At 37.8% G+C, this 13,239-nt stretch overlaps 1 protein-coding gene across 3 annotated transcripts in view; it reads left to right on the top strand.

Annotated features, from left to right (window-relative positions):
* The first annotated feature begins 3,622 nt into the window (after window positions 1-3,622).
* Window positions 3,623-13,239, top strand: part of KCNH7 (potassium voltage-gated channel subfamily H member 7) — a 498,724-nt gene continuing 489,107 nt past the window's right edge. For 2 of the 3 annotated variants that reach the window (XM_043488328.1, XM_043488329.1), the window contains exons 1-2: window positions 3,872-3,947; window positions 5,597-5,827. In XM_043488328.1, the coding sequence (XP_043344263.1) occupies window positions 3,872-3,947; window positions 5,597-5,827 (307 nt within the window). Of the gene's footprint in view, window positions 3,948-5,596; window positions 5,828-13,239 lie in introns of all 3 variants that reach the window. The other variant, XM_043488327.1, reaches the window with a different exon arrangement.

The raw sequence follows: 13,239 nt of genomic DNA, 5'->3' as shown, positions 1-13,239 counted from the left end.
GTGGTCATCAGATCATTAAACTATTTTTGCTAAATTGAGAAAACTTCACATTAATTGATTTATATTCTGCATTATTGAAAAATATGACACAAATTATACTGTTTATTTGATCTCGAAATGATTTCATTCTCTGTCAGTTTAAGGATGCCACTTCAGTAGCCCATAATTATTACTGGCTTATTAGTTTAAAGATTCAAGCATTAATGTATGATACTTAAATAATTTCTAAAGTAGGATTCTTAAGCAGGGCTGCATTAATTCTGTGGGCTTTTATAATTTTGTATGTATGAAGTATACGGAGTACTTACTATGTGGTAGGCAGTGTTAAAGTGTTAAAATACTGTAAATCCTAAACTACTTAAAGTAACAGAGACAAGTAATTTTAAGAATACATCAGAATCTGTTCTATATCCTTGAAGTATACTACATCCAGTGTTAAGCTGTATATTTGATAGGATTTCAATGGTAGAACATATGTGCTTTGTTCAATACGTGGACTTCCAAAAAAGATCCCAAATTGCTAAAATGTTATGAAACCTGGCTTCAACACAAAAATGAATCTAAAATTCATTTTTGTAGAGGGTGGGGATGAAGGGAGGGGTAATTTTCCAGCCAGTGAGCAGCCATGATTGCCATCTTCTATTTGATTCTATTATTGGCTGAATATAGATTGATGTACTTGTCTCCACTGTACCAATGTATAATGCATGAACACAATTACTGGGGTAATTTGAAACAGGATGCCTTTAATCTTCTGCTCAGATCAATCAATTACAATACATAGATTATAGAATGTCCTATGATCTTACACTGAATCCTTAATAGAACTAATCTTAGAACTAAATGGGGTTGGAAAAAAATGTGAAGCCCACAGTGATTGCTCATATGAACACAGACAATGAAACTTTAACCATCATATGTTTAATTATCTGGAATGAATGAACAGAGACCACACTAAAGTTTGTAGAGTAAGAAAGAATGCTTTGGGGAACAGTGAGTCATATTTTCTCTTGAAGAAGCCACTTTTCCACCTTTAAGGTGGAATTTCAAGGGTTTCCACACCTAGTAATCTGTGAAAGTTTGTATCAGATTCATAACTAGAGACATTGTGCATTGTTACCTTTTTCATGCCAATACATCTTGTCATATGACAGAAAAATGTGTTTAAACTGCATTTGGAAATGCCCATTTCCCTGTAAAGCAATATTCATTCACTGAATTTACACGTAATTTGAAAACTATATTTGCCACCCAACCTTTCTCTAACTTAATGTTATGTTACTATGCCTTTATAGTGTACATGAAACTTTAATTGCAGTGCACACAATGTATGGTGTAATCATTTATTTCTGGAGCCCTTGATGCATTTTGGGAGGAATACATTTGAGCTTGGGTTTAACTAAGAAGCTAATTAGAAAAAGAAGGTATTTTAGAAATGGGCAGCTAATAGCGTTCTGTGTTTCTGCGGATATTCAGCGAAGACAAGTAGTGTATTTGAATATATCAGGGACACTCGCCAGAGTTTGCAGTTCTGTTGTCTGTGGCTGAGTGTAGACAGAGTGCAGTTGCTAATGGCAGAGTCAGAGTCAGCACCATGGATAGCTCCCCACGTCTAGTACCTGGGAGAGGAACTCGTCCTTTCACAAGCTTTGCTGCAGCTAGCAGCTAGTGATCAGAAAGATCTGCCTTTACTGAAAACGGGGAGAAAATAAAGCCATACATAGGAGCAGCGTGCCTATTTATATTCCGAGCGAGGGAACTTTATGGATTCAGGAAAGCTCAAGTTACCATAAGAGCCTAAGGGTTGTCATAGAGTGTTTTATGTTTTTTGTTTTCTTTTTTAAGTAAAGCTAATTAACTGGAAAATTCAACATTCCCAGGCAAATGTCTCTGATTTATTTTAGTTACTTCGATATGAAAGATTGATAATTGTTATTTTTTTTCTTGGCTCGTGTTTCCTGGAGCAGAAATTAAAAGTTCTGTTTATTTCCTCTTTATTTATTGCAATCCACACGATCACCTTCCTAATTTAACCCTCCTTCTCAGCCCTATGCAGTTCCATTCTCATTTTTTTTTTCACTTAAGGCTTTAATGTTGGAACTGAAAAAAATATGAACTCGAGTTATTCAAGGCACAGGCAGAGCAGGCTAACGGACTGCAAGAACACCCAAAACTCTATTATGCAAGTAGATGTTTTGATAGGACTTTATCATCAGTAGAAACAAGAGGTTTGTCTGTGTTCTAGTTCAGTAGTGGTGGCAAATTCCATTAAGAGAAAGGGGCGTGGAGAAAACTGATTTTTAGGTTAAAGGAAAGGGAAAGAAGCAAGAAAAACTCGAAAAACAACTTAGAAAACACCATCCCCTGGCATGGCTTGTCATATGATTTCTCAAATCCCCAGGACTATTTGGACAGAAGGGTATGTATCGCACGAGATTCCCGAGTTAGCAGGCTCTGAAAATCAAGAACACAGAGGACTAGTCTCTCCCTTGAACCCTTTCCAGTCCTATACGAGATGATTTCTTAGACATGGTATAAGAGAGCAGAATGGTGTGCCTACTGTGTTCAGGACAGGAGTGGCACGGGAGGTCACAACAAGGCTGGTAACTCTTAGCCCCACCCACCTTTTGTTCTTTCCCCCTCTCGCCCAGCCTCATCCATTTCAAACTCTTTCCTTGTTTTGTACCAGTTGCTTGCACAAGTTTTTGGCTTTCCCGTCTTTCTCGCAACCTCCGAGAGAGACCTAATCAACCCCAAGTCTTGCAACTCCTCAGGGGCTCAAGCAGTGAAACTGGGCATGCTCCGCGACGGAGCCAGCAGCCTCCAGTCTTTCGGAGGCGCGGCTCAGCACCGGGTTGGGACAGGAGTGCCAATTCAGCGTAGGCTTCAGCGCCCACCTCCGCCGCCGAGCCCAGGGATCCGAACTGCTCCCTGAGGCGAAACCTGCACCCTTACGTGGCTCATCCTCAGTCTGCAACCTCCTGAGCCACCAGAGCTTAGAGCCACCCAAGCTTCACCCAGGAACTGTTTTTTCCCACCTGTCTTTTCTTTACAGCTAAGGGTGTTTTAGCTACTGCGGCGTGAGGAGCTCAGGAATGGGGCCCTGGGGCTGGTGGCCTCAGAGATCACCTTCCCAGTGTAGCTGTTTGTCGCTGAGTTTTGGAGATTTCTTGGCTGGCTTCCGCTAAAGCACGCTTGAGTAATCCGAGCTGTGGTGGCGCCCAAGCTGCCGGGATAAAGGGAGCGTGTGTGTGTGTGTGTGTGTGTGTGTGTGTGTGTGTGTAGGGGGAGAGGGCGGGGATAGAAACGTCAACCATCCCCCCCCACCACCCCCCAGCCTCCTTTTCTTTCTCCCCTTCCTGCAAAAGCTGCACAAGTCTCTCATCCCAACCCCCTTCTTCCTCCACCTCCCACTCCCCCCTCCCCCCAACAGCTATCCTTACAGCTCTGGGCAACCGCCAGGTTAAGCCCATTTGCACTGGGAAATTGACGCTGTTTGGGAGAAGAGAAACAGATCGATTGCCCTTGTGACTCCCCGCCCCCTCCCCTCCCCACCCCCACCGCTCCCTCCTTCCTTCCCTCCCCCGCCACCTCCCCTCACCCCGCCTCCTTCCCTCTCCCCACCCCCAAAGCCTCTCACCCGCGGCAGCCCGGTGCGAGGTCCCCTCCAGAAGGTGAGGGGAATGGATTGGACTCCGGTAGGGAAAGCGGGTGTCTAGAAGTGGTGCTAATGGGAAGAGATTTCTGGTTTCCAAAGAGGATGCTCAGCCACAAAGAGCGACTCGCGCGCTGGCCTGGGCTCTAGCCGAGGAGAGATCCCGGGAGAACTCCAGAGCTCGCGGGGAGCGCTCCTCGGAAGACCGGGCTCAACATGCCTGTTCGCAGGGGGCACGTGGCACCACAAAACACATTTTTGGGGACCATCATACGGAAATTTGAAGGGCAAAGTAAGTTCATTTGTTCTCTTCTTTCTCCCTCGCTTTTCGCTTTGATAGTGCACTTGGCGTCTGCCGCTTCCAAGCTGAGGAGACTCGGGGCTCCGTCAAGTTCAGAGACTGTGAAACGGAGCCAGGAGGTTCAAATGGCAGCGCAAGTGTGCTCCCCGTGATATTAATTTTGATTTACATTTTAGATTATGGTCTCCATTATAGGAGGCAATTTGATCCTCCTCTCCCACTGCTCCATTATCTGCCTTGCTACTTAATGTCCTACTCTTCTACTATCTTAAAGGGAACGTACTAGTGTAACGGGTTTATATTTCGTGGCTGTTTTATTGTAGACTTTTTGAAAGTCAGGAGCAGGGCAGAGCACACTATTGGAACGAGAGAGAATGTAAATGGTAGCAGCGATGTAAATGTCTATGCAAGCTGTATTTTACTTCGGTTAAATTGCAAGACTGTGGTGTGGCAGGGATGCTTGCTTGCTGCTAGTTTATAGAAGCTAAACTTTGCATTGAATCCGTGCAAATCCCAAGCAGGAGAATTTGGGGAAAGCAGTATCTGATCCATGTTGATTCCCGAGGCAAAGAGTTCATTATTTGAAGAATATTTTTGTGCCTTTATTACCCCCTTAAATTTCCACTAGAAATTTAAAAATTAAACTGTAATAAGTAAATCCCACAAAGACTGAATGCAGAGAAATTTAATATTCTCATATGTACTAATTATAGGGAATAAATTATTGTTATATAAATATATTGATTTTATATCCTACACTAGTTAATTTATATCTGACATTTCCTTTAAACTCCATTAACACACATTTAATTTTGTACATTGTGCAGTTATTTTGGTGCTGCATTTAGTGGCGGGAGGATATAGTACCTTGTGTTCAAACGAAACTTGTATATCCTGCTTCATATTTTATTTGGGAATAGTAAATATAATCTGTGATCAAAATTAAGAAGCCTTTTGTATTAAAGTCCCTACGACTACACAAAAATGTGAGGTCACCCAAAGTAAAAGTGAAAAGGTAGTTAACATGATATTTACTGTGTGTGTGTAAATATTTTTTTCCTCTGAGTAATATATATTATGAAAAGGTGAACTTTTGCATTATTGAACTGCTAATTAATGTGAAATAGTTTCATTGCTAGTAGTTTCAGGATTTGTTATTTTTAACATGATGTGTGTCATATGCCTTAGAGAGCTAGAGAAAAAACAAATCCAGGAATAATAACTACTTTAAGAAAGTTGTACTTTGAGGGCCAAGGCTGAAGTGAGGAACCTGACAGCTACAGGATGCTCAGTGTTTGGGCTTTGAAAATATTTACCTTACAATTAAATGGCATTCTGGAAATATCAGTGTGCGAGCTGCTTGTCTGAGTGCTCATTAGGACCAAAGAGAGTTACAGGGCTTGAGAACTAAACTATTTGGGAAATGATACTCTGCAAATTTGAAGAAAAGCTTCTTAGTACTTTTTGTTAAAACTACTCAGAGACCATTCATTTCAGTTTTAGGGTGTCTGTGTCCAGGCAGTTAGTGATTTGGGAAGTACCTGCATTTCAGATTTCCTGTTATGCAACAAATTGTTTCACTGTTTATGAGAATCTTGAGGAAGCTTTGTAAACGGTACCATACTCTCTTCTTATTACAGATAAAAAATTTATCATTGCAAATGCCAGAGTGCAGAACTGTGCCATCATCTACTGCAACGATGGGTTCTGTGAGATGACTGGTTTCTCCAGGCCAGATGTCATGCAAAAGCCGTGCACCTGTGACTTTCTCCATGGGCCCGAGACCAAGAGGCATGATGTTGCTCAAATTGCCCAGGCGTTGCTGGGGTCAGAGGAGAGGAAAGTGGAGGTCACCTACTACCACAAAAATGGTAAAGTTGATCTATTTAGGATTCCTTGTGTTTTATTCCATTGAAATGAAATGTTGACAGTTGATTATTGAAAGTTTATAGGCAGAGAAACCCCAGATAGTCAGTTGAAGATACATGATTTGTTTATAGTGTTGCAGGAATCAAGGAATGTGGAGACTCTCCTCAGTGAATAGTAGGGACAAGTTATTTTTTGAATGAGTACTCTTGTACTCTTCAAAAGTGCAGTAACTTAATGTCACTGAGGACAAAATGCCACAAATCAATCTCACTGTTCCCTAAGGAATAAAGGCTAGTAATTTACTAGTTGTGTTGATATGCATTTGGTTGGAGAGAAATAGAGAGTTTTATTTCAAGTAAAGACTTACAGACAAAGCAAAGTCTTACAGAAAAATGTCTATCTGAAACTAAAACTGTTATAGTTACAAATATTTCTTGGTTCTTCAGCTTTATTTGATAGGCAACACCTTTTGTTTCTTTTGATGCTTTTTATGCAAGATTAAGGATGACATATAGGAACTTATAAAACTGGTCTAGTAAACCTTTGTATGTTCAAATAACAGTCTATTCATGTATTAAAGATTTATTCTAAAATAAGAAATGGATAAAAGAAACTGTGATATGTAGAATTATTGGTATTCATTTTTACAGCTGCAGCAAAACTGGCATCTGAAACTTAAGGTCAATACTTCCACTTCAAGGGCACTTCTCCTTTTAGGATTGCTTTGGGAGCATAAGTACATTAGACCTCTAATAGTTCTCAAAGAAATACACATTTAGTGGGCATGCATTCTTTAAATATATAAAACATATATATATGAACTTATGTGTATAAGTATTCAGATATACCCATTTAAAGTATATACTTTCTCATGGATACACTTAATCATATCTGACAATTTGAAGCTTAAAAGCAAATAGATTAAAAATGAATGTTATAGGATTTATTGATATTGTATTATCATTTTTTAAATTCTATTGTTAGAAATCAGTGAGGCAGAGGGGTATCTAATCAGATATTTAGGTAACTCTTAAAGTTTATAAATGAGTGATGTGTTATAATGACTCATCATTTGGTAAGATACATTCTAACAGGGAAAAGGTTTAGCTCTTCCTCCTATTTTCTTATAATTAAATATTTCATGATAGAAAACATACAATTATTAAATTACTAGATTATTCTTAACATCCATTTGAATGGGTATGAGTAACAAAGTATGACTGGAACAGGTCTGTATAACTTTGGATTAATCTGGAATGAAACCAGTTATATCATTATCAATCAAATAGAGTTTTTTAAAGTTCCTGTTTCCCCACTACTTTTTAATCAGGAGGGTTGGCGTACTAGAAATAGCCTAATTGCTCTGTTGTCTTGAAAGCATTTCTTGGACGGAAGCTCTCACTACCCAAATGCAGCTCATCTTCTTTGTGTGTGTATCTGATGCCAACAGTTTGGACTTTTGGAATAATTTGCATGTCTTGACATTTTGCCATTATGAATATCTATCATGATGTACCTACTGTCTGTGTTGTGGTTACCATAGGTGTATTGGTCATGATATTTTCTGGTACATTTCAGAATTTTTTCAGCTTATACAATTTAAGTATATAATGAATCTGGACTATATAGTTCACTTAGATAACTATAATTTTCAAATTATATTTTCAGATAGAAAAAAGTGTTCCTTATTAAGCTGTAAGTAAAATGGTAATGTTTTGAAGCCTAGTTTATTTTCTACAATGTGACTGTGTAAAATGGTCTCAAACCAATTTTAAAAAGCATTTTAATGTGAAATCACAAACATGGATGTAAAAATTTCTACAGTGAATATGCTGGTACATTGACTAATGCAAGTCTTTCTGTCAGTGATTGCTTGGTTATAATGAATTAAAATCTCCTTGTTTTAGACAAGGAGTCTTTATTTGGAAGCTTGTTTAGACATATAAATATCAACTTTTGTTGATAATTTTGATTCTGTTGGCTTCATTTTAACATGTGACTCAGTCTACAAGGACTTGAGTATCTTTAGAATCAATGACAAATGCTGCCTGTTTTGCTTTTTTTGATTTGGGGAACATGAGGTGATGGGCCAAGCTTTTTTTTTTTTCAAAGAAAAATATTAATTTGAATGACCTTTGTAAATTAAGAAGACACAGTCAGATTTAATTTCTCTGAATGTAATCAACTTGTGTTTTTGCTACTAATACAGCTGCTTTGAATAGAATCTTCTGAGTGTATCGGTTTTATTCACGTAGCAACTAACAAATCAGTTAGAGCTTGTGAAGTTCAAATGCTTTGAAAGTCTCATCTCTTAGAGACCTGCCAGCCAGCTCTACATTTATAAAAGCAGGGAAGGACAAGCACGAACATTTTCATTGGTTTGTTTCTGAAAGTTTCCCTAAATCTTTATTATTGAGGTCATTTGGCAGGTTCTTGGTTTCTTACATATACATGGTAAATGCCTCCTTTACTTATTCTTTATTTAGCATTTCACTGGAGTTTGAATTGTGATGCGGTATGCACAATGAGCAAATTTAACAAAAAGTTGAGATATACTGTTTTCCATTCACTCACATTGGAGTGGCAAAAATATGAGCATAGCCTTATTTCTGAAAGATTGTTTCCCAGAGTGGCCCAGAGGCTCATAAGAAGTTTAAACTTTTGATCTGGGTGATGAGTTCATGTACTTAGGCGTACATGAGCCACATGGTCACCATTGTGAAGCAGTGCTTCCTACCCTACTCCTTCCAGTGAATTTTTTTTTTAACCAGGTACAACTGGGCTTGCTGTTTACCAGAATATCAGTTTTTATAAACCTGGTTATTTGCAGTAGGACTATTTGACAGCCCTTACTTTGAGGATTCTATTTTACAGCTTAAGTCATTATTGCATAAATCATTCTTGGCAGCTGTGCAATATTGCTTGAGGTGATAAAGCTGTAAATCTTTTGACATAAAACTCTAATTATACAAAACTATAATTACGCTGAAGCTTATATAAGGACAAGTGTGTATTTTAATAGCGTAATATGTGCATTTAAAAAATACCTTTTTAGAAAAAGTGATTGAGAAATAGCAAACACTTCAATTATTAACCCATGCATAGTTTGGAGATGATGTTAGTGGTAAGGTAACAGAAGAACAATTTAGTTGGTCATTCTTTAAGTTATTGCTCATCTGGTTTGGGGTGTGTCGTGGAACAGAGCTGGCTAGTTGAAGTGCTAAACCATTTCCATTAGATCTGCGTATGTAATTTTTACCTTAAATTATCAAGCCACTCTAAACACTTGGAAAGATCAAAGTGAATTTCTCCAAAAGAAGTAAAGGTCTTACCTCTGTAGAAAAACAGGACTTAAAATGCATTACTTTTAGAGGTTAGAGCATTTCTGTATTTTTGCCACTATACTTTCAGACATAGTGCAAAGACAGTTTTTTGTTGTTGTTGATAGCAAATCAGAAATGTCCCTTTTTTTTGTGTTGCTTCTAAAGGACTAAATGATGAGAAAGGGCTGAGGGAAGTCTTTTCCTGATCTACACAGGGACCAGATACAGACAGGGCACTAGGCATGTTGTGAAAAGTGTGAAAGTCGCTCAGTCATGTCTGATTTTTTGCGACGCCATTGACTGTGCCCCAGCAGGCTTCTCTATCCCTGAAATTCTCCAAGCAAGAATACTGGAGTGGGTAGCCATTTCCTTCTTCAGGGGATCTTCCTGACCCAGGGATCAAACTCCCATCTCCTGTACTGCAGGTAGATTCTTTACTGTCTGGGCCACCAGGGGAGCCCAGTCATGCTGGGACAGTATGAAGCTCCAGAGGTATCATTTGATTCAAATCAACTCAAGAAAGGTTTTGGTTTGGTAACACTGAATCTACCATCTCTAAGAATTATTTGAAAAGACCTTATGGAAAATGCTATGTTGTTAGGAGTAAAAGTGAAGATGCACACAGAGTGCCATCTCTCTCCAGGCACCTGAGAAATAGTAGGAGGAGATGCCAAGGATTATCCAATCTTATCTCTACTTTCAGGATGTTTTTATCATAGGGTGACTAAAGTTCATTTCTATCTTCTAAATCCCAAGATGTTTTCTTGAAATTATTTTTAAAGAAAAAAAGACTACATAGACTACGAAATGAAGAAGCTTTTATATAAATGAAGAAAAGAATTTAGGGTTAATTACTATTCTTTATTCCTCAAAGCTCAAATAAACTTGTATATTTCCTCTTATTTTTTTCATTTGTGCATAATACAGACTTATTAAAGAAGCCATGAAGTTTAGTTAAAATTTTAATAGCTCAAAATAAATTTTATAGCAGCTTTATTAAGTTACATGGTATGTAGATATTCAGATCCCTTAATTCCTGAATTGTGTAGTAGAGATAAAGATGGTAGTTTTGAGAGGAAAATTGAAGCGTATTTTGTGTGTGTGTGATTCAAGCAACAAGAAAGTTTGCCAGGGAGCATCTTGCCTAGAATTTGTTTTGATGTTCATTTAAATTTTCAGTTTGTACATTTTTCTGTTATGTCCAATAGTATTTAGTAACAAGAGTAACATAAACTACATTTTCTTTTACTTATCTAAATTTCATTGGGCTTCCCAAGTGGCCCAGATGGTAAAGAATCTGCCTGCAATGCAGAAGACCCATGTTTAATTCCTGAATTGGGAAGATCCCTTGGAGAAGGGAATGGCTACCCAGTCCAGTATTCTTGCTTAGGGAATTCTATAGATAGCTAAAGTCCTTGGGGTTGCAAAGAGTATATTTCATAGACTCTAGTAGTTATTTTATAGTATTTAGATTTGATCAATTGTATTTGTTGATAAAATAAGATTTCTCAACATTCCTTCTCATAGTTTGAAAACTTTACTTCATTTTCCAAGTGAAAACAAAATATCCTAAAAATGTGGGTGTGTGCTGTTCACCTCTAAGCAGGTTTGGTACTGGAAAGAAGCTGAATTGTCTTCCAGCCTGAGAAATAACTGCTCAGTTACTTTCTCACCCAAGGGGCTTGAGAACAGGGTCAGCTTAGGGCTGTAGGCATATGCTAGATTTAGTGGAAGGAACTGATTTCTCTGGCTTTTATTGGCTTCCAATGTTGTTTTCATTTTTATTTTTTGGCTATAAATAGTCACTAAATCAATTACTGGCAGTCAGTGGCAGAGAGAGTCCTAGAATAATTGATTCACAGGGAAGTAGCAGTTTGGCGTATGAGATGTTAAGACATCAACATTCATTTGGCCATCTAATCTAGAAACCTCAGGGTCATTTTCTGTTGTTTCCTCTCTCTTTTCTCCTTCTCCCTAAACCAATTGTTCACTAATTCCTTTCACTATTTACGTTTGAAACATTTCCTAATGACAGCCCTGCATTCCCATCACTGCCAAGTGCCATGTTGAAGCCCTCTTCATCCTTCTAGAGAAGAACTGACGTTTCCCTCCTTTTGCAATTCACTCTTCACTCTACTAGCAGAGAGCTATTTCTGAAATAAAAATCACATACCAGTGATAATTCTCAGAGTCAGGCATCACTGTAAATGAATTTCATATACTAAATAATGAATACAACAATCCTGTAAGATACATGCTCTTATTATCCTTAGGAGAACCCTACACCCCATAGAGATGAACTTCGAAAGTCACACTTAAGTGATGATGCCCAAGCCTTTAAAATTTTTTTCATATTTTCTGCTCAATGTACTCAGGTCATACTTTGGCTTAAAAAGCTATCTCAACGCCTTAAAACTCTCACAAATAAAATTCTGGACTCTTTCATACTTGGTGCCTTCAGAGTTGAATTCACTTGGGTTTTTAAGTAGAGTGTGTTTCGAGAACTAGGTGAATTCCTAGTTCTGATAGTTACTAGATGAACTCAGTCAAGATTACCTTCTCGGTGCCTCAGTCTCCTTTTCTGTTGTATATTTGGAAATAAGATCTACTTTCTTGAGCTGATTGATTGTTTTATATAGAACAAAGTACATGGCATTATCCCTAGTATGATTTCTTGCCCATAAACTGTACTTGGTAGGTATCAATTAATTGAATCTTGGCAACTTTGTTTTTCTTATAAATCTTATGTTCCCATTGTACTTCACTGCTCAGAGTTTCTCAAAGAAGCCATGCTCTTTTATGTCACCATAGCTTTGTTAACCCTTCAGAGGTCTTCCTTTATCTATAATAAACAAAGTCTCAGTGTTTAGATTGTCTTTCCCTCAGCTTCTCATCCTAAAGAACCATTATCGTCTTTCCAAAGGCAGATCAAGACAAGTCTTCTGATGCCTCCACTGTTTGTTCCTGAATCACTGCATCCCTCCCACCCTTGGTTCTCAACTCCAGTGTAGCACCTGGAGTGTGCTACATGTCATTATATGTTGTTGTGAATTTTGAGTTCATTCAAAGAAAATGCCAAGTCTTATTAATTTCTAAGTTCAGAATGTATGGAAAACTGTCTGGTATAAACTGTGTGCTCAATTAGCATTCACACAAAGAATGAAGAGAGGATTAGAAATGGAAACATAGAATTGGGGAAACAGGAAACAGATCAACATCAGGAGAGGTTGTGAAAAGTGTAATTAAAAGGGAAAGTGTGATGTTTTAATTTTTCTTATCTTCTTAAGAATACTTCTAAAGTGTTAAGAACAACTTTCAGCATCGTTATATTAATGGACCTGTTTCTTTGCTTAATAAGCTAAGGTATTAAATAACCTTCATAACCTGTAGCTATGCTGATAGCTAGAAAAGTATTTAGTGAAAATGATAAGCTATTGATCAGGAATTCTCAATAATTAGTAGTAATAATCAATAGTTACCCATGTCACTCACTCACCAGTAAATCAAAATGATGCTTACTAGTGTCTCCAATTATATCTGTATAGCAGCCAGAGTTCTCTTCTAACTTGGAATTCATTGCTGTGTTTCACACAGTTCCCGCAGGAACTTACAAGTTAGATGCTACTGGCATTTTATACCTGGTAGAACATCTCATTCCTCACTGTTTCCTTGAGAATTCTTAATTGACAGTGAAGTTTAACCTCAGGGTCAGTCAATAATCAGTGTTAAATCTAAAATTATAAAATTAGCTTATTAAAAATATAAATGATAATTCTTAACTGTTATGTCAAATGAACGCTTTCTCTCTTTACTCTGCTGTCTACATTTAGCAAAATTATAGAACCAACAAGAAGCAATAGAATCAGGCAGCAATAAGACATTAATCACCATAGTGAAGAAATTTGTCCTATTACTGAACAATTAGGAAGGTCAAATTGCCACTTGTCACAGATACCTTCTATTGCCATGACTATTTTGTATCATTATCTTGCTTCTTTATGTAAAATATCTAATTGAAAAAAATCCAAGGCACTCTTTCTGTGAACAGTTTATATTAGGGCAGAGGCAGCCCCTGTGCCCGTTAGTCTGTT

Source organism: Cervus canadensis, chromosome 15 (genome assembly GCF_019320065.1).
Source record: "Cervus canadensis isolate Bull #8, Minnesota chromosome 15, ASM1932006v1, whole genome shotgun sequence".
NCBI lineage: Eukaryota > Metazoa > Chordata > Mammalia > Artiodactyla > Cervidae > Cervus > Cervus canadensis.
Note: the sequence above shows the minus strand (reverse complement) of the source record. Positions and strands in the feature narration are given on the sequence as shown.